General features: G+C 36.3%; 1 protein-coding gene across 2 annotated transcripts in view; it reads right to left on the minus strand.

Annotated features, from left to right (window-relative positions):
• Positions 1-203: 203 nt before the first annotated feature.
• Positions 204-22,015, minus strand: part of LOC113063324 (circadian locomoter output cycles protein kaput) — a 53,492-nt gene continuing 31,680 nt past the window's right edge. The window contains exons 6-24 of one of the 2 annotated variants that reach the window (XM_026233635.1): positions 16,734-16,793; positions 16,093-16,241; positions 14,985-15,076; positions 14,815-14,904; positions 13,974-14,094; positions 13,687-13,800; positions 12,372-12,490; positions 11,974-12,056; positions 9,516-9,622; positions 9,235-9,382; positions 9,012-9,087; positions 8,207-8,351; positions 7,997-8,097; positions 7,753-7,842; positions 7,435-7,593; positions 7,119-7,358; positions 6,145-6,329; positions 5,564-5,831; positions 204-4,311 (exon numbers count right to left, since the gene is read on the minus strand). In XM_026233635.1, coding sequence (XP_026089420.1) covers positions 4,009-4,311; positions 5,564-5,831; positions 6,145-6,329; positions 7,119-7,358; positions 7,435-7,593; positions 7,753-7,842; positions 7,997-8,097; positions 8,207-8,351; positions 9,012-9,087; positions 9,235-9,382; positions 9,516-9,622; positions 11,974-12,056; positions 12,372-12,490; positions 13,687-13,800; positions 13,974-14,094; positions 14,815-14,904; positions 14,985-15,076; positions 16,093-16,241; positions 16,734-16,793 — 2,650 coding nt within the window. In that variant the 3' untranslated portion in view covers positions 204-4,008. The remainder of the gene's footprint in view (positions 4,312-5,563; positions 5,832-6,144; positions 6,330-7,118; positions 7,359-7,434; positions 7,594-7,752; positions 7,843-7,996; positions 8,098-8,206; positions 8,352-9,011; positions 9,088-9,234; positions 9,383-9,515; positions 9,623-11,973; positions 12,057-12,371; positions 12,491-13,686; positions 13,801-13,973; positions 14,095-14,814; positions 14,905-14,984; positions 15,077-16,092; positions 16,242-16,733; positions 16,794-22,015) is intronic. The other variant, XM_026233636.1, reaches the window with a different exon arrangement.

Consider the following 22,015-nt stretch of genomic DNA (forward strand, 5'->3'; position numbering starts at 1 on the left):
TAAAGGAATAAAAACAGTCAACACAATTTATATGTATATATATATTTATATATATTTTTAAATAATTTTATTTTCAAAATTGAATAAGGGGAGTAAACGGCACTGTTTGTTTAAAAAGGTTCCATTATTTCAATGTTAAATGTAAGAATGGCCTGGCTCATAAAATGAACCCAATACAGCACACTGTTTTCTGATATTACAGGTTTTTTTTTTTTTTTACTGAGGTCAGGAAAACAGAGCCAAGCTCTGGTAACCCCCGAAGGAGGGTTAACATTGGACGAAACCTAAAAAAGGTGATATTTTAAATCTATTTATAAGTATATTTAAGTAATTTTCTATTTTCCCCCACATTAATGTGTACTGACCAGATCAATTTCATGAGCCAAACACAAGTGCTCTGCAAAGAACATCACACGTACAACGATTAAATGATAGCAAGAGAACACTGATAGACATTCAGAACTTCTAGTGCGTACATCAGAACTACAAAACATTTAACATGGTTCACCACCCCCTTTTCCACTGGGCGCTTTTACTATTTCAAAAAACAAATTGAACAGGATTTGCCAAGCTCTCCCATCTTTCCTCAGAGCTCTTTGGGTTAATTACTAAACGCCAACTGAGGAGCATCGAGCACCACAGACAATTCAGAGGTACATAGAGGGCAACCATTTTATATCATTCTTTTTTTGTGGCTCTTTACAGTAAATGCAAAAGAACATGTGTTATTGAAGAGGTCACTATCACAAGATCAAGGAAGGAAGAGAAAGGAGGGGCAAGATTGATGTGGATTTGTTATTATTCTGAACCAACCTGAGGAAACTGTAGTATTTCTGTTACCGTAGGGCTGACATAATACAAATCAGTGCAGAAAACAGAAAAACAACCCCTTAAACTCTGTGTCAACAGCTGACATCTGATGCCTGTGCGAGAGGATGCACTATGCATCAGAAGGTCATATTCGACCCAGCCTGAATTTGTACAGGTGTCCTATACTTTTTAAGCAAGACTTAAAAAAATGTTTTTTTATAACCTTCAAGTACCCCAAGTCTGCAGCAAACATGAATGACCTCTCTTACTCGGGCAAAAGCCTTAAAATAACCACTTCCTGAATTCAACTGCATTGTGAGGAGAAAGTTCAGCTGGTCCTCCAGTGTGTCACAGTTCGTTTAAATCCTTCGTTTGAGGTTACAATATGGAGTAAGCTTAATTTCCGGTTCCCTTTCATAGCAAAAGGCATATAACAGTTGTTTACACATCAACTATAGTCTATCTGCATAAATTCTCTGTTCTGACGCTGTTGTAGAAAAATAAGAACATCTAACTTTTCAATATATTCCTCTTTAAAATATGTTACTTACTATAAAGCTAAGTGACAGTTTTACATTCAATCAATAATCTCGCCTTGCTCATTCTAGCCATGCCATCGTACAATTTCTGTGGTCCTGAAATGTACAGCCATCCATTACTTTTACATGACCACAAAAACCAACACATTTAGTGACCGTCATATTCCAACTCAAAGGGTAAAAGAACAACAGGGGGAGTTAGATTACATACTGCATTATCTTAGATCACTTGAGTTATTCTGCTATTGTGGGGATACTGCAACACGAACATTCAGACTGGCACTTTTATATATAGTGAGGTCTGATATGGAAAATATTTGAATGAAGAGGTAATATGGCAATCGTGGCCTAATGTTTGGAGAGTCTAACTTGTAACCCAAAGGTTGCGGGTTTGAATCTCGGTACTGGCAGGGATTGTAGGTGGGGAGAGTGAATGACCAGTGCACCCTTCCACCATCAATACCACAACTGAGGTGTGCAGCTTTGAGCAAGGCACCGAACCCCCAGCTGCCAACTGCTCCGGGTGTGTGTGTGTGTGTGTGTGTGCACTTGAATGGGTTAAATTCAGAGCACAAATTCCTAGTATGGGACACCATACGTGGCTACACTCACACACGCAATATTGCTCATTAGTGCACTAATTTCTGATGTTTAGAAGAATAATTCAAAAAAATAATAATAATGATTCACATGATCAATAAATAAAATACTAAATCTGTCCTCCATAAGTGCTACCGGTTGATAAAACTGAGCCTTTATTTAGTTTTCTTCATAAGGGTAAAAAGGAAAAAGAACAAAAAAAATTAAAATAATAATAATAATTATATATATATATATAACAACAATTTTACTCTAAAGGTGTGACCTATTTGACTAGAGGAAAACAATAACTACTTTAGAACATTGATGATGGCTGACTACTAACAAACGTCTCAGAGCAACTTTGGAGAAACTTGTCTTGTCAAGCATGTTAACCAACTACAATCTGCCATATCTGGATTGTAATACTAAAGGGGCCAATAAAACGGAATCAGATTGTCAACATTAGGGTTGCTTTCTGTGCTTTGGGCAAAGAGCTAGAAGTTGCTAGGGACTATGTCAGCGTCAAAGAGGTACTAGTGAACCGATACATTCCTGTTTTTCCAGAGCTGAGTGGAAGAAGGTTAAAAAAGTCAAGTCACTATCATTGAAATGCCGTCGTTTGTCAACGAGCGGAGACCCAAGATAGACAAGTGAAAAGTATTCCTGCATTAAAGCTGTGCAAATATCTGATAATTTTCTATCTCTAGGTGATAAAGAGGTTTGGTTGTGTGAAATTATATTTCTGGTTTTTCAAACCGATTTAGTGAATCAAATCTAAAACACTGTATAACAGTGTAAACAACCATGTTAAACTAGAGGAAGCTATGGCTTAGACTTATGCTAATTTACCTGTATCATTTAGGATCATACACACTATGCCATTATATTTTTCCTCATCATAACCCTGCTGTTTTAAGCATCAGTTCCAGTTCAGCAGAGTGTGTAAATATCAGCCGTACTTAAAAGCGAATGGCCGCTGAAAGCCGTAATGATTCTGCGCTAAACAGTCAGAGCACCGTTTCTATTGTTTTTTTGCCTAACCGCATGATATACTAAATCTAAAGCCTTCTCTTTAAACTATTTACAAACGTAAAACATCTCTCTGAAATATTCATATCTATATATTTTCAATTACTAAGGTATATTACATGATGCAAAACATCTAAAGATCACCTGTTCCTTTAACAGTTTACTAAAACACGAAGGCCCTTTTAAACCAACTGTGACACAATCTGTGGATCCAGCACTGCCTGCTTGGCAGACACACATACACACAAACACATGTGCGCAAGCACATACACACACTCTTACCCCCATCCCACTGGAAAAAGGAAGTCTGTGAAGAGATCAAACATTATGTGTATTAAGTTTAGCTTTTTTCCTCTGAATATTAGAAAACAAAAGTATATTCAAAGCTACAAATAACAGACTATGCTTTTCATCTCATGCATCATATAAAATATTAGTTTCTCTTTCCTTTTGTCCATATATTTACAAATTATTTTACAGGTGAACTGTACAATAAAAGTTGAATCCACATGACATTCTTAAAAATATTTTCTGACCCAAAATTACTTGCGACAAGTAAAATGAGGAGGAAAGAGGAAGAAAAGGGAGGACCGAGAGAAAGAGGCGCCGTTTGTCGTTTGTCCTGCAAGATTTCTTCAGGTCTGCGGCTCGTTCTGCATAAATTAAACCTGTGAAAGAGGGATGACGGCACACAGTGGGCATACGAGACAAGGGGGAAACAGTTATTGTGGAGGAGACCGTTTATGGAAAACCAGATGCCGATGATTCCTTGCCAGCCTGCAGAAAGTTCAGCATTCATGGTTGGACCTCTCCCAGAATTCAGTGCAAGCAGCTGTTGATCAACTTCCTATAGGTCGAAAAGGGCACGGGGTTAAAAAAAAAAAAAGGACACCCGTTTAGGCCCTTCACCTATAAGCAGTGCAAGGGTATCTGAGAGGGAACAGTACAAATACTGCTATTTTTCTAGCTCCAAACATCCCCCTCAGAAGCCCCTCAGCCTGCAGGACTGCTCAGTGGTGATCTGGTCGTGTCTCTGACGGGCGGTCAGCTACTGAGGTGGTGCGTTGGACCGGTCCATGCTGTCTGAGCGATGAGCTGCCAGTTGCTGTTGCAGCTGCTGCTGTTGTTGCTGCTGTTGCTGCTGCAGCTGCTGCTGCTGTTGTTGATGCTGCTGTTGCAGCTGTTGCTGTTGCTGTTGATGCTGCTGATGCAGTTGTTGCTGCTGCTGTTGCAGTTGCTGCTGCTGCTGTTGTTGCTGTGTTGCAGCTGCAAAGGTGCCTTGCTGCTGCAGGGGAAACGCTGCTTGAAGGATCAGCTGGGCAGATTGGTTGCCATGTAAAAGCCGAGGGGCCTGCAGAACAAAATGCTAAATATAAATATGTAACTTTATATAGAGAGATAAAGAATTTATTTATTATATTTGACAACATTTTTCACATTTTGAGAAACCTATCACATGATTTAAATGCATTTAAAATTTAAAATGAATAAAAAAAATGTAAATGTGTGTGTCTGCATGTCCTTTAAATGCATGTCCGTAGATCTATTATATTCTATTCTAGTAACTTAAGGGCAAAAGGTCTTTTTTTAGCTATGCATGCAAGAAAAATGCTCAATAAAGAAATAGCTGTCACAAAATTGTTATCACTTTTTAAAATTTTGGGAATAAATTGGCAGAGCTCTTTTATTCAGCTCAAACCAAGCTGCAGAAGCGTTATAAAAGTAGTCCATAGAACTTCTGTGCTGTATTCAAAGTCTTCTAGAGTCATGTGATAGAGTTGTGTGAGGAAGAGGCAGGGATTTTAGGTCATTATTCATAGCAAGTCTTCACAGCCACCCTAGCTCTCCATTTTTTATACAAATTGTCAGTACAAAACTGAAATTGTGACAGTGTTTTCCCTCACTATTGTGACACACATATGGACATGAAACGGCTATCAAATGAGAAAAAAAAAGTAGGACAGGACTTGACTTGATTTTGTCCATCTGGAATTGATTTGTTTGTTACTCTGAAACTGATCCTGGAATTGGATCATAGAAGGTAGAAACTACCGTATTTTCCGGACTTTAAGTCGCACTTTTTTTTTTCATAGTTTGGCTGGTCCTGCAACTTATAGTCAGGTGCGACGTATTTATCAAAATTAATTTGACATGAACCAAGAGAATTGAACCAAGAGAAAACATTACCGTCTACAGCCGCCAGAGGGCGCTCTATGCTGCCAGAGACGATGCTCAGTGCTCCTGTAGCCTACAGTGAGCAGCATAGAGCGCCCTCCAGTGCGACTTATAGTCCAGTGCGACTTATATATGTTTTTTTTCTCATCATGAAGTAGTTTTGGACTGATGCGACTTATACTCAGGTGCGACTTATAGTCCAGAAAATATGCTAAATGAACGACTGCTGGTGTAAACATCATTTTGAAGCTTCAGTCCTCATTTATCGTCCATCAAATTCTTCCAGGTTTCACTTTTTTCATGACATGTGTAAATGATTAAAGAGTTAAAATTTTTGACGGAACTCTATTTAATCAATAAGTTGACCAAAAATCTGCTACAGTCAATGAACGGTAAACGGGTCTTAATTTTCCCTGTGGGAGGATTACCTGTAGGAACTGCGTCTGCTGCTGGGCAAGCTGGGCCTGTCCTTGCTGCTGGGCAGTTCCTGTAGCTGTCTGTGACTGCGTCTGAGCCTGCTGCTCCTGCATCTGCGCAGACGGCTGCTGGGTGATGCTGATTGTTTGAGGCTGGCCCTGCTGCGGGGCAAACGCAGTCACCACCTGCCCCATGAACATAGTGGTAGGCACCATAACAGCACCACACGCCATTGGGCCAGTCACTAGCTTAGTGAGGAGCTGTGGGGCAGCAGGGAACCTGTGGGAGGCAGGACTAAATCTTATTAGTTAGCTTTGATATGAGTTTCTGTTGGGATCAGTTGTACCATGACATGGTCAGGAGTCCCCGGGCACTTTCAAAGAATGTTTTATTGTTCATTAGTAAATAACCAGCATGTTTTTATAACCTGCAAAGAAGGTATATTTACAAAAAGGAAATGGAGGAGACATGAGATTAATGATCCTTTTTAACTAGTTTAGTATTCTAATGTGCTTATTTAGCTGGGTACGTGCACTTCATGTTTATAATGAGGCATAGTTTCAGTGCATGTTTGTAAAAGTGTTTCATGTACCGTATCTGCCGGTCTTGTGAGAAGGTGGCAACCGCGGCTCCGCTGGGGCTGCTGTTCTGGGCTAGGCTTGTGGAGATCTGCACAACGTTGGCCTGCGCCGGCTGAGAGATCATCATGGTATTATACAAAGATGCAGGCAGTGCTCCCTGAGGAGACTGCAGTGTGTGAGACGTCCTCTGAGACTGCTAAAAAACAGACAGAGATACAGGTGTTAGTCTATATTTATGTATACATTTATATATTCACATATATGTACGCAGCATATTATACCGGATGTTATTTATATACTTTTGGATTTAATAGAAGGCTGGTTTATCTTTTATATCTGAACCTACCACAGATTTTATTTACAGAGAATATTTTGACATTTTTGGACTTAAGGTTGAATATTCAGCGAAACTGCACATTTTCACTTTTCTAAACATAGTAATGTAGCAGTGTTCTTTTAGTATTCTTTATATATTAAAATTTTTATTAATATTTTTATCTTTATATTATTATTATTATTTTATTTGTGGTTAATTTAAGTCATTTTGTTATGTGCTTTTGTAAATTTTTTTATATTACTATTTAGGTTTAATTTAGATTAAGTTCAGTTTTTATATTCATTCAGGGGTTAGGAGAAAGTATTTAATTTAGTTGTCAAGATAACATTTTTCGAATGTTTTTTTTTTAAATCTAATATCAAAAGTTTATTTAATTTCAGCCTTTTAATTTAGTTTTAGTTTTAGTTAATGACAATCAAATGGGATTTCCTATCGAAGACTAAACTAGATTTTTTATCCTAATAAATGACATATGCTAATTAAAATATGCTAAATATATTTAATATGGAAACCAAATATTGCTTTGATGAAAATGTCTCACATAGATGTGCATAATGTCAAGTTTTAGAAATAAATTTGAATTCATAGTACATTTTTTGGTACGTCTATTTTTCGAAGGCATTTTCATAGAAAAGCTCACTGTCTCACCGGAGTTATATTGGAGCTCTGATCTCTGAGAAGGTTCTGTTGTTGTGGCGGTGCCTGCTGAGGATGCTGTGTGACAGTGTGTTGTGTCCCTGTATGTGTGGATTGCAGGCCACTTTGCAGGCCTCCTGCCGGCACCACCGCCCCCTGCATGGACAGAGAGCCCCCTGGCTGCACGGATGATCCCTGCGTCAGCTGCACTGAGCCCAGATTAAGACCACCGCCTCCGGGCTGCAAGAACATCTACAAAGCCAAACAAAAGGGTGTCAATTTGAGGCAGGGGGTGCACCTTTAATCAAAAGCTAGGGGGCGCTCTTACCTGTAAGTTCTGTCCTTGCACCCTCTGCAGCTCCTCCTGGATTTGCCGCAGTTCATCTTGTTGTCTCTGGATGTTGGCCTCAATCATGCGTGTGCGCTGTTCCAGCTGCTCCTTAAGATGCTGCATCGCATCCATCTGCGTGGAAAACTGCAGCACCGGCTACAACACGATAAACAGCACCAGGTATAATATTTTCAGTAGGCTTCAGGTGTTAAAGCATTGACAATCATGCTCGGATTTAGTGGCATCAGGCACTCAGAGACCTGAACACTAGTAAGAGTCATATTTGTGAATGCAGTAAAAGGGATGTTGAATTACCTGCACACTGGGCTGAAGTTGTTGAGGCTGCTGAGGCTGAGACACAAGAGATGCTGCCATCGTCTGTCCTGTGTTCTGAGAACTCATTGACTGAAGAGGGACGACACACAAGGTCAATACTCAGTGTGGACTATTTCACGTTACTTCATAATTTGCTCTTCTTATCCTACATTGTTGTTTATTTCAATATTAAGATGGGTTTTTCTGTTTGGACACTAGCTCAGTGATCATGACATGTACCAACCTGACTGCTTATAGAGGACCTCCGCTGTGATGTCATCTCAATGGCTGACACTGATTGGCGGGGGGGTGTGCCATGGTCTGTCTGCAGCTTTGTCTGTGTGGCTACAGACACACAAACATATATTGGTCAGTCACTGTGAGTAAACATCTGAACATGCCGTGGCTGTGTTTTGTTTGAGCACCACCTTCTCTCTTTGGTATGTATACATACACGTAGGGTCCGAGACGGCGGTGTGTGAGGAGGACTTTCGGGAGCTCCGTGATGAAGCGGAGGGTGTGCGGCTGTGATCGAATCGCTCTAGCGCCTCCTTCAGGCTGGAGGTGTTCAACTGGGACTCAGAGCCGGAGTCCTGAGACTGAGCAGAGCGAAACAGAGTGGGATTAAAGGATCGTTCTGGGCATTTGTGGCACAATATTGATCACTGAAAACAACGGGGGGGGGGGGGGGGGGGGGGGGGCATTGGGGGGGGGCATTCTTAAAAAAACGATTGGCACGTTTTACCCCAGATGATTTATAAACTATAAATGTATTCCATTTATAAAATTAATACAATAGTGTGAATGTAACATAAAACAATAAAATGTTTTTTTTTTTTTTTATGAATAATGAATTTAAATGTTATAAGAAATTGAATTTGTGTAAATACTATTTTATTTGCATGTTAAAATTTTATAAATTGTTAATAAGAACAAAATGTATATATAAAAGTATATATTACGAAAACAAAATATTTATATATAAATATATTTTACATATTTATTATATTTATAAACATTTATATAATAAAATAAACACAACTGACTGCATCTTTATGAATAAATAAGAAATATTAAAATTAAATTATTACACATTAAAATAAACAAGTTATATAAAATGACTATTAATAGCATAACATTTAATCAAATGTATACAGAAATGTCTGTGTAAATAAATGTATCTATTGAAACTTTACACACTTTAGCCTGTTATAATGATGGCTAAAGGGGGTTCAGAACTGAATTCAGAAATGTCTCACCTTGTCTGCTGAGATCTCAGGAGGTGATTCCTCAATGCCCAGCTCCCTGCGCTGTTCAGCCCTCACTTCAGCATAACTGAGACAAAAGAAAAGCATTATTTAAAAATAAAATAAAAATACAACTAAGACTCTCTCTATAAAAAGAAGCGCCACAGCCTGCTTTCTATGGCAGCAGTTTCTTTCTTGCTAGTAGTTCAAACGTCACATGTTCTGACACCCTCACCTGACCACAGTGTGCGTGCAGACGATGAACTCCGGCCGTGAGTTCCACTGGTGGTAGGTGATATAATAGTGAGTCTGAAGCCAGATCCACTGCTGACCTTTAGTCAGGAAACGGTAATAGCATGACTTCCCCTTACCATACTGCATCACTGCATGGAGAGAGATACCTTATTATTACAAAGTCAAAACTCAAGACAGTGCCATTCATTCATCAATTTCAAACCATTGTCCATTTTAAAAACTGGGGAGACACGAGTACACACAAACAGTAGTTGAACTCACAGTGTTCATGGCACTTGGCCAGGGTCTCCAGGTCATCCACATGATAGTAGTCGTACCCTGAAGTACCCAGAACCTCAAAGGGTAGGTAGCCTATGATGGGGGGTGCCCTGCAAAATACAATAATGCAACTTCACATCATCTGCATACACGCATTCAGTGGGGTCATTCTTAAAGTATATGACAAATATGTGAACTGACTTTGACTCAAGGAACAGAATTTAAATGGTTAAGAAACTCATAAAATGCATATTTCTATACTCTTAACAGTTTGTTAAATAACATTTTGCACATTTAACAAAACAGAAAAAATCCTACAAAATTATTTGATTTTGTTAAGTGTCTGAAAAAATATTTGTGCCCTTTATCCATTGTAACATTTATATGGCAATTATTATTATTATTTCATTTTTATTTATTTATTTTTAATTGCATTTTTTTTTTTATTCTCCAAAGCTCAGACCTGTTAAATGTGCAGAAAGAATGTTTTTATAATAGAAAACTAAACTGAACTGAATTCAAAACTTCTCCAACAAACATTTTACAATTTTAAAATGACCCAGTGCCTTTTTGTGCAAAAACTGTTTTCTTGGAACAGATTTCCAGGCATTCCTTGAGTCATATGAAAATGTTTTGGGATAAAAACAGCATAAAAAGATCTGAAGTGCCACTAGCTTCTGCTAAACAACTGATAATGTGGAAAACCATTTGCTTTAATATCTAGCATCTGTGCCAATTAAACGCTAGCAGCTATTCTTCTGAAATGACTCATCTAAATTCAGTAGAAACCTTTCCAAGCATAATGAGTGTCATCATGAGCGTCACAGGCTCACACAGCCTGAAGTGAAGGACTTCCCTGAAAACCAAGTACTGTAAAGAAATGGCATCAAGACAATAGTTCTCAGCCTTTTCGACTTCAAGGCTCCCTACTGTCCACAACTATATTCTAGGGCAGATGTGTCAAACTTCAGTCCAAGAGGGCCACTGTTCTGCAAAGTCTCCAACCAGCCCCAAAAACACCTGTCAATGCTAATCTGTCACCAACTCACCGTCAATCAACCATTGGGCTAAATAATGGGGTTTTAAACCTTGATGGTTCCACACCACTTAAAGGCACAATATGTATGTTTTCACAGCTAGAGGTCGCATTTTTAAAACAATAAAAGCGAAGCCTGATGACGCTGTGAAGAAGACTGGAACGATGGGAGATTTCATTTCGACCCTCCAGAGACGTCCAAATCAAGTTCATGGATGTAATGAATAATTGTTTCTATTACCTGTATATTCTTAAGTTATTCAAACAGCGAATACATTTTATATAGAAAGCCTTTTACATTCATTTCCTTTAACGTTACATTGTCAAAGAACAGTATGCCTGACTTAAGCTCTCTGAGTTTAAGCACTTTTCAAAAAACTGAATGAATAAATCTCTTACTTACATCATACCTACATCTCCAATTTGTTGTTTATGATGAGAGAAAACACTCAGAAAACACAGAGCGCGCACTGAACAAATCTCCAGTGTTTTAGTGATGACTATGATCTAATGATCTAAACGCGTCTGATTGGACGCTGATTTCATAAACTCAACAAACTTTGTTGTGATTGGTTATAACCTGCAACACTGTAAAAACAAAGATTCATGGTGCAACATTGAGCAGATCTCAGTTTAATTCTGCAGTCTACACATGTCATTTCATTTTAATTTTATTTGTGACTGCTGTAATGGATTTAGTTTAACTGCAGCTGCATTTTTGGCATAGTTTCTACAAGCGGAAACCAATAGCGCATATATTATGTAATTGATAGGCGACAGTGAACCAGGACTAGCCATTATTAAAAAATTTTTTACAAATCCTTGGGAACTTTTTGGATAACGTAAGTGCGCAACTGCATGAAATATATAACAATGTTAAAGTGTTTTTTTTTATATTTTATAACAAATATCTTACATATTGTGCCTTTAAAAACCAAACCATGCACCTCCGAGTTACCCACAAGATCAGTCACATATTTTTTTCTCTCCTTCAGGGTAAACTGTACTGCTAAATGGACTGACAGGCATTTAAGCTAAACTAACATATATTTGAATGTTATTTCTACTAAAACTAGCATTTCAAGTAGTAATCATCCTAACATTAAATATATTTGTAATTATACAACTGAAATGAAAATGCAGCAATTTGGTCCTTAAAATAATATTCACTTGTAATATCAAGTAACATTATAGTGAAAATTATAATCAAATACTTATCAAAATCAGTGTGAATGACAAAAAAAATATTAAATCATGATGATTTATAATATACTTTAAAGAAAAGCTTTTAATTTGACAATATTACAAAGTACACTTTTGGGCCTAAGTGAAACAAACTAGCAGATCTACTCTTTAGTTTTCTGGGAGAGGGAAGGTGATGTGTGTGCTTGACAATGAGCTCACAAAAACAGATGAAGTTTGTACCTGTGGTCCAAGAAGAGGAATTTCCACTCTAAACTGTGTCTGGAGGTGAATTCCTCATTGGGCTCCTCCACAGAACACATTTCCTGTCATACAGAGGTTATAAACAAGAACGTTACTACACTTCTAGCAGACAAAAAACAAAAACAGAAACCAGGTGACCTACTTCTCACACTGAGTGCTTTGCATGCTGGTCATTTATCAGAGTCTTCAAAAAACAAAGGCAACTCTTGCACAAACATGTACAGTGTCTATCAGCACGCCCACACACATACATTCAAACTGTGTCACGAGGAACATGTACATAACAGATCTGAGTGAAGTTGTCACTGTCTGTCAGGCAAATATGAAAAGTCACAGGACCAATGAGAAAATGCCAAGTCGGCTTTGGCTCTACCTACCTTGATAAATTGAGGCTTGGCTAACCTCACAGTTGCTATGAAGCACACTCTGTCTTCAAACATGGGCCTCAGCGATCGCTGGATCACTCCCTCAAAGCCGTTACGTGTTGAGTTAGGCACTACAGAGGGAAAGAAGGCAAATCTTCATGAATGGAAGTGTTTTCCGAGAAATTATAAATAATAAGCTTATTTTATTTAGTCTAACACTAGGGGGCAGCACCTGCGAGGAAACATTCATTCAGATATAAGAAACGTTTTTTTCCTCTAAAACAGTAATTTTCTGCAGTGTTCATTTTAAGATATAGTTTGTCTTTGACAAAAAAGTTACATTGAAAAAATTACATTACAAAAATTACATTGTCAATATATTATTCAATGACATTCATTTTAGTCTATTTTACCCACACTAATATAAATATTAATTGAAAATTAAATATGATCCTTATTCTTTGTATTATTATTTAAAGGAATTAAAATTGACAGTGACCAAAAGTGATAGTAAACATTTATATGGATATTAAAATAAAATGTTTTAATAATGTTAACAAAATGAAAACAAAACCAGTGAATTGGAATGATTTCTCAAGGATCATAAATAATCTACAAAATTAGTATTAAAAAATGCATTTGCAAACGGATGAAAATGTATCAAACTATAACAAATGAAACTTGTTTGTAAATGTTTATTAGTAAATTTTAAGCATTTAAAGGACTTATTAATCTGAACTCGTGTAATAGAATAAAAATGCATATCCTTATGTATATCTATTTTAATTAAAGTGGTTTAATCGTCATCAGTCTTTTTCCATCTCATCTAATCTTTATTGTTGCTGAAATAATAATAAAAATAAATCAAAACATGCTGTATAAAACTGCTGTATAATTAAGTCTATTTGTAGCTCAATTCTCTGGAAAAGTGTAAACACAGTGGCTCTGTGGAGAAGAACATCAATCTGTCTGTTTGATCATTCCAACCAACGCTGGCTCCACCAATAGTGTGAGTTTGAGCTGGGAATATATATGTGTATAAACAAAGGCTGTTTGAAAACTATCATTCATTATTTTTACAATTAAATTTACTGACGCCCGTCAAATTACACTTCACCTTAAGCCAAAAACGGTCAACTTTCCATCTCAAAATCTGGGTCAGAAGCCTGTTTCTCTGGCAAACTGGCTTTTCGCAACACTTCCTATTCAAATAATGATCCTTGCTCCATCTACTCTCACATAAGAAGCGCAAGCAATCAAGCACTTGGCTGCGTAATTCAATAAATGGATCCATATGAAAGACTCAGGCACTCGTTCTGACACTCACCAGTGTTGAGGGACTTAAAGTTTCCGATGAACTTGACATACTCATAAACGGGCGGCTCTTTCGGGTCGATCGTGCCCCGGAGCATGTGGCAACAGAACTCTAACTGGTTCTTTGCTGCAGGGAAGCAAACAAAACAAAAACAAGAAAACAGCATTAATGAGCTCCAGTCTAGTGATCTGTGCTCAAAGAAATGAGTCAGTAACAGAGAAAGAGACAACAAGAAACCAATTTTATGGTCAAGAGGTGATGTGAAACATGAAAAGACAGCATGTATAAGTGATTCTTACTTTTTAGGTAGTCTGGGGTGAGGGTCTCTCCATCCAGCATTTGTGTGGACAGGGCTTTATACACCTCTGAGTGCTCTCCCAGTGGAAGGAAATTCAACAGATTCTGATCTACAAGATCAGACTGAAAACACAACAACAGACATCGTCAGTATCATTCGTACTTACACAGTAAAGTCAAATCAGCCACTGTATTCATAACTGCATTGTGATACTGCTCATTTGCATATGGCTTTCGCTTAGTCGGCGGTCACTGACGCTCAATCCACTCTTATTGAATATGAATTATATTCGGTTGCTTTGTAGCTGTAAAATGCTCCCAGTGTGGTTTGGTTAGGAGTTTAGGACCAGTTGTACAGACAAATAGTTGCTTAGCAATATCATATTCATTTGCTTTAATATTCTTAGTAGCTTAGTGAACTTCTCACATGAAATTAATTTGAGGACGTTTCTGTCAAACTACGATTTCTTTTTTATTTCTACGCATTAAATAAATCAATAGCGACAGTAAACCATTCAATCTTTCATTTCGCTAAGAGTCCTAAAAAATGTTTCTACAAAAATATTAAGCTGCTCAACGGCTTTCGGCATTGAAAATAATAAAAAAATGTTTCTTGAACATCAAAACGGCATATTAGAATGATTTGGAGTAATGGCTGCTGAAAAAAATCAACTTTTCCATCTCAGGAATAAAAACATTTGAAAATATATTAAAATAGAAACTGTTATTTTATATTCTAATAATATTTCTCCAAATCACAGATAACTGATTTTACAGAATACAGATTAATTACTGATTTTTACTGTCATTTTGTTTAAATGAATGCAGTGTGTTCATACTCACAGGTAGATGTTCTAATAAAGACGTGACACTTTCTGACACGTAGATTATGTTTCCGTCCGTCATGATGGCCAAAAAGAAGCCATCTAGTGCCTAAAAAACAGAACAAATTAGTTTTAGTGTTTATTGAATGAATACACATGAGTAGGGGGTTTAGGCAAGTGTGTATGTACCTCCAGCATCAGCTGTGTGAACTCCTCATTGCTAAGGAAGGGCGGCTTCCAGTCCTGACGGATTTCACTCGACTCCGACTGTGCGGCAATTTCTGAGGGAAAGAAAATACAAACTATGAGGTTTCAGTTTTGAATACAGGACAAAGTACTAAAACACACAAACTTTATTTCGTCAGGCTAAATAAATGTTTTGTTATTAAATGTTTTATTAATTTTAAATACAGGGGGTTTTATATTTTTTGGACATTTCAGTTTGCATTTTAAAACATTAATTGTGATTTATCTTATTAATATTATCACTTTTACCTTTTTAATATATTTGATCATTTTCTAATATTCTCATATGTATAGCGCACACAACGCTTTTAGAAAATGCACCATCCACAAAAATGATGTCAAATGGAATCTGTCCAGAACCGTTCTTAATTTCTATTTTTAGGTTGTCTGTGCAATCATTTCTGAAGGCTGTTTTTCTAATAGTTGAAAGAGCTACCACTTCGTTGTCTAATATTGTCTTGTACATTTCAGAAATACCCAGTCCACTATGTTGAATGAAAAAAGCAAGCTGTGGTGGAGGTTTTAGGGGCCGTTCAACATATCGTGCCTAAAAACGTGTGGAAAACGCTAGGCGTGCTGCTTTGTCCTTCTTTCCAAAGCGCTCAGGCAGAAGCGCTCCTGAGGCGTCTGCCTTTGCTAAGCAACCATGACGTGCTCTCTCCATGAAGACACGGAAATTTCAGCAAAGGATAAATGGATTTGCAGCACAAAAAAATCGCTCGCAGTAGCTCTGCTACTAAATTTATTTCAAAATGGCAATCCATATACAGCTATGAACAGCTGTTCCTTCATCTTGGCTAAGTTTTCAACGTTGTTACAGGAAAGGATGAAGCTGATTGGTTAGTTCTTGTCACATGACCCACAGTGCGCTTGCGGCATTCTGAAAAGTTGAGGTCTTATGGGTTTGAAACAACAATAGGGTAAGTTATTAATGACATAATTTTCATGATATATATGAAAATATTAAATTTACTTAGATTTTCTAAATAACTACTGCTTTAAACCGCATACCAAATTTGGTTGCAATTAATTGGTATGGCATTACAGCAACCTTTGTGCTTGCGCAGGAAGTCGATGCTCTTCTGCAGGATAGTAGACTTGTCCATCTTGCGGGTGTTGCCCGGCAACATGGTGCCCAGTTCCTTGATGAGCACATTGAACTGGTCTCGCCTCTTCTTCTCCGACTTGTTCCTAGAAACTCTGTAGGTGGTAAAATAAGAGGAGGAAAATTTCAGTGGAAAGCAACTGACTTAAAAGATAACATAATTTCATCTCTTTTCAGAAGTCTCAGTTAAGCACTAGAATACACGTCAACTCTTACTTATATCAAATTCTAAAAGTTTACTCATCAGAATGAGAATGGGAGGCTATCTAATCTGAGAAAAATCTAGCAATGCTAAGGGAAACCATTTCACGGTTCTGTAAATGTATACAGAAGATGAGGGTGAAGCTGTGCACTCAGGTTTAACTAGGTCACACTTAAGTTTCTATTCCCTGTGCAAAAACTAATATACAATATTAGTCTATACAATCCTCTGGTGTAATGAATCATGTTTAAACCACTCTTGCATGAGATATTGGAATAAAGGGTTGGCTCATAACAGGAGTTCAGCTCAAGGTAAAAAAAAAAAAAAAAGGAATGTTAATGATTTCTGAATGGGAATTATTGTAATGTTTTGTTTGTCTAATCACCTTTTTGCTTTATCCTTCTCATCTTCTTCCATCAACCCATCAAAGATGCTGCCGTCATCCCTGAAAAGAGACCCATAGTAAAAGAGGTTAGACCAGCTTGACCCAGCTGTGTGACCGGCCAATTAAAGACTGCTTCATTCCTCACCCACTCCAGTGTTTGTGATCTTAACAGCATTCAGCATGCTAAAATCCTAATATCTGAGGGTGACCAGCTGTTTAAAGGGATGTCTATTGAAAATTAATAATAAAGGGACTGAAGCTTTCAAGCTTCAAACAGTAACAGTACAGTAAGTCATAAATACGATAGCTTTGTGAGAGGAACAGACCGAAGTTTAAATATTAGTGAGTAGTTTATCTTCAGGGCAGCGTTATTTTAGTATCATTTAGATATTAAGTTTTTGTTAACATTTTTTCAATTTAATAAATTTTATTTTTAACTTTAAACAATTTGGTTGTGTATTTGTCATTTTTCTTAATTTTTATTTTTTGTACTTATTTAGTGTTTCAATTTCAACTAAATGAGGAGAAATGCTGAAATAAAATCAATTGAATTTTTATAATTCAAGTAACACTTATATAACTTTTGTTGTACGTTTCATTTTAAGCGACTTTTCATAAAGACATCTTAAAACGAATTCGAGCGAGCCGAGCCGAGATGAGTCGAGCGCTTTAATCCAACTCTTCTGAAGAGATATGATGACTTTATATGATGAACATTTTTCATGTAAGCTCTAATTCTTATTCACATATATACCTCTTTGAAGCTGGTGGAATGAACTCTCTATGGCGGGAAAGAAAACTCTTAGGTTTCATGAAAAATAAGTCTTCATTTCTGTTTACAGGATGAACAAATGTTTTATGTGTGTGGAATGACATGAGAATCATTGAGTCAGACCTAAAGAACCAGATCAGTCAGATTTATGGAATGCATCAACAGTGTTTCAATTCCAAAAAACAATTATCAGTAATTCCTAAAGCAAATATTGTTGACACATGAATTGACCTTTCTGTCCATATTCATTTTAACAGTGGAAAGAGTGACTCAAAACAATATCCAACATTTTGTGTTTCACTGAAGAAAAACAATCATACATGTTTGGAAAAGACATAAGGGTGAGTAAATAACTGAGAAAATATAAAAATGACTAAACCAAGAAAATGTGCAAGCCTTTTCTTTTGACACCCCACAATATTGAATCATAATCAGGTAATGCAATAAATCATTAACTAAACCAGCAGTATGTCAGCGGTGGAGGTGGATATAAAGGACTGTAGGGGCGCTGTGTGTGTCAGTATATATTTAGATAGACAACCAGTGTTCTTTGACTCAGCTGCTTTAAGAGCACAAGACAGAACGCGAGACCAGCTGGTCATGGCAGTGGACCCGAAATCAGTTTTTAACGGCCGTGATTGGGGTTTGATTTCATGCCTGATGTCATAGCAGCTTCTCAAAGCAGTATGGGTTTGCAATGACATGAGGTCGAGTAAATGACCGTTTTCATTTCTGGATGATCTTTTTCAGCCTTGAGATAATTGGTCTTTTGCACAGGGTGTACAAATGTGCGTCTGTCTCTGGAACTGCAGAGATCACAATGACCTTTCATTTAGTGCGTGCATATATGTGATGTGTGCACACGATTGAATGAGTGTTTTTGTGTGTGCGAGACGAGATGCAAGTCAACCGTATGAAACATGTATTTGCAAAGTTGCGAGATTAATGAGTGCAAACAACAGGCTGGGTAAATAAAACTGTTCATGTGGCTCTGCCACTGGGTGTCCATTACCACCATGTTTACATAAACAATTCAGAGCGTTCCTCAATCCATTTGCATCAAGGGTTGTGGGTGTGACTGTGTGTTTGCATAAGGAAGCTCCCAATGCTCTAATAATGACATATTATATGGTTGATGTTATTGGCGCATGTGGGAAAACTGCGTTTTTAAATAAAGAACGCAATACAAATAATGTATAACATCTATTACGGAGTAAAAAAAAAAAAAAAACAGACTGACAAATCAGATATTTATATCTGTTCTGTGAAATTCAAGGCCATCTGCAATACAAGGTGGTAAGATTAGATTTCATAATTTAATTAGGACAGTTAAGAAAAAAAATTGGAGTCGGAAATTGTCATTATGGTTCATATTTCATCAATTTAATTTTGTCCTTTAAAAAATGTTTTTAGTTTACACTAGTCTGGGATTTTTTTCTTTAATTTTACTTGTGCACTTTAAGCCTTTATTTGATCAAAAAATACATTTAAAACTAAAACACTAATATATATATATATATATATATATATATATATATATATATATATATATATATATATATATATATATATATATATATATATATATATATATATATATATGTATGTATGTATGTATATATATATATATATATATATATATATATATGTATATATATATATATATATATATATATATATATATATATATATATATATATGTATATATATATATATACATATATATATATATATATATATATATATATATATACATATATATATATATATATATATATATATATATACATATACGAATTAAATTTTTTAAATTGTAATTGTAAATATATATATCATTACAATTTGAATTTTTTTAATTCGCTTTAAAATGGAATTTATTCCTGTGATGGTAAAGCTCAATTTCTCCAGTCTTCAGAGTCACATTATCCTTCAGAAATCATTCTAATATGAATCTTTTTTTAACAGGATTATTCGATAAATAGAAAATTCTAACAGCATACTTGAAATATTATTATTTTGTAACATTATAAATGTCTGACACCTTTGATCAATTTAAATCAATTTTGATTGCTACTTGCTATTGCTAAAGGTATAAACATTAATTCTAGGGAGATTTTTATTGGACAAAAAACACCCATGAGTGCAAAAGATGAGTCATCAATATTTTTAGTAAATTTTTCTATTAGGGAAAGACTGTACATTATATATAAGAGGCCAACTTTTAGGAGTGCGCTAGCAAACAGATAACAATTCATTCATCAAAAACAGAAAACATGACACATATTCCTTGAACATAACATGCATTTGGTACATTTTCCAGCCGTAGAGCCAGAATACCATCACGAATGCTTTGGTTGCATATTAAGCCTCACACTCAACTTTAAACATCATTCACCTCCAAATGCGTCACTGCATCTGCCACTACAGCCTCGTGCATGACACGCTGCCAACACTAGAGCATGCGTATCGGCTTACGATGCCAAATGACCCCATTCCACACCTGTTTTTAAGCTTAAATTTGCTGCATAAAAGACCTCCACACAGTGACAGCATGCACATTAAAGTGAGAGGAGTGCTGTAATTGTTTTAAAGACACAAACAAGTCAATTAGTCACTGCATAGTGCAGCATTTTCATTTTCACAATCTAACAGTCACCTGACTACTCCACAAACGACTCATTTTGAAAATGCAGTTAATTTCAGAACACTTAAATGGTGCTCGTTTAAACAATTAGAAGTAGACAAATCTGATGACCTACATTAATACCACAAAAACAATGCAGTGCTTGTGTATTAACATTTCACCTTTCCTCCCGACACACACACATAGAGGATGTGGATGGCTGATCATTAACTTTAATAGTGTTTGTGTCGTGAGAGAGACATAGCGTGTTTTTGTCACCGGTCCACTATCTTCCTGACTCCGCTAAGACAAACAAACCAACAGTACGAGCACAACAATGCAATAAAGATGTTTCAGAGGACAGTACTGATCCCCAAGCATACACAGAGGCTGAAATAACCATGATGTTTATTGTTAAATGTAAAGTTTGCTGAGGATTGTTAAAAAGAAGAGTATAGCTTATAGAAGGGTATCAATTACTGGCATTGGTAAATATCAAAAGCCAATACTTGGAGTAGAACCCAAAAAAGTAAATATATATATATATATAATATAATACCCTCATGAGGTTCCGAACCTGTACAACTTATTTTCTTATGTGGAACACAAAATAATATCTTTCTTGAAAAACAGCCCCTTGTTTTTGTCCATGCAAGAAAAGTCCAATGTTGACTTTTGGACGCCAATTAATTTTACTTCATGGACAAATGAATTCAAACATTTGTCAAAATATATTTTTAGTGTTCCACAAAATAAAAAAAAAAATCATATTGGTATGACAATGTATGTCTGTAAGCAATAAATACGCAATTCTCAATAAAGCTTAAGTGTCCCACTTTATCTGTATTCAATCTAATTGTAACCTTTATTCAAGAGTTTTTTAAGCAGCTCAGAACTGTTCAACACACATTTGACCTAGATTTGCTCAATGAAATGTTTATCAGTGAAACTCAGAGATGTGGACTTGAGACTCCTGACTTCAACCTCAAGTCACAATGTTGACGTCTTATTGCTTGGCAACCATTATATTTAAGACTAACATTTGCCAGTTTTGACAATTTGTTTTAAATACTGAACTTCCCCCAAGTTGCTGTCAGACAGTGTTTGGAAAGAGTCAAATATGTGTGCGGGGGGAAAAAATCAGATATGACATTTCCAAACATCATTAACTACATCAGACATCCAAAAGAACATAGTCAATGTCTGAACAAACAAGAAAAGATGTGTGATAACTTCATAATTCTGGAATGTACAGCAACGAGCCTAATGGATATTTTGCAAGTAGCGCTGAGACTAAGTTTTGAGGATTTAGCTAAATTTAAATCTCATATGTGTTTCTCCACTGACATTGTTTTACTTGATACGATTGTTTTGACTTGAAGATTTGAGCATATTTTAATACTTAAACCTGACATGAAACAAAATAATTTTCCACCATAACTACAAATTAATGCCAGTTAAAACCAAAGAGCCTTGACTAACAAACTGTGACACGTCCCGAAGTCAGCCGGAAATGTAGACATTTCCGATACAAAACAACAAAGGTAATTAAAGATGATAGATGTCAGTGCATGGTGAAGTGTAAATGTATCTGTTTTCACTTTGGCTTAACTGTACAGCAGATAAGACCAGTCTCATCCCTTCAGGAGGCGAGGATGAGAGTGCATAATTGCTTAGCACATTATATTTAAAAAGTAATTACAAACTTGGTTTGAACTTCAACTAAAAGTGCTATTATGAAAATTAAAGATTTACCATATTTAAAAAAAGTATTAAGAGTTCAAACGAGGCACGTTTTTGTATCCTTCTCAGTTCTGAGATGAGAAACGAATAAAGAATCTTTAATTATGAATGAAAAAAAGTCATATCCAATAATACTGTTTTTCT

This window comes from Carassius auratus, chromosome 45, assembly GCF_003368295.1.
Source record: "Carassius auratus strain Wakin chromosome 45, ASM336829v1, whole genome shotgun sequence".
In the NCBI taxonomy this organism is placed as follows: domain Eukaryota; kingdom Metazoa; phylum Chordata; class Actinopteri; order Cypriniformes; family Cyprinidae; genus Carassius; species Carassius auratus.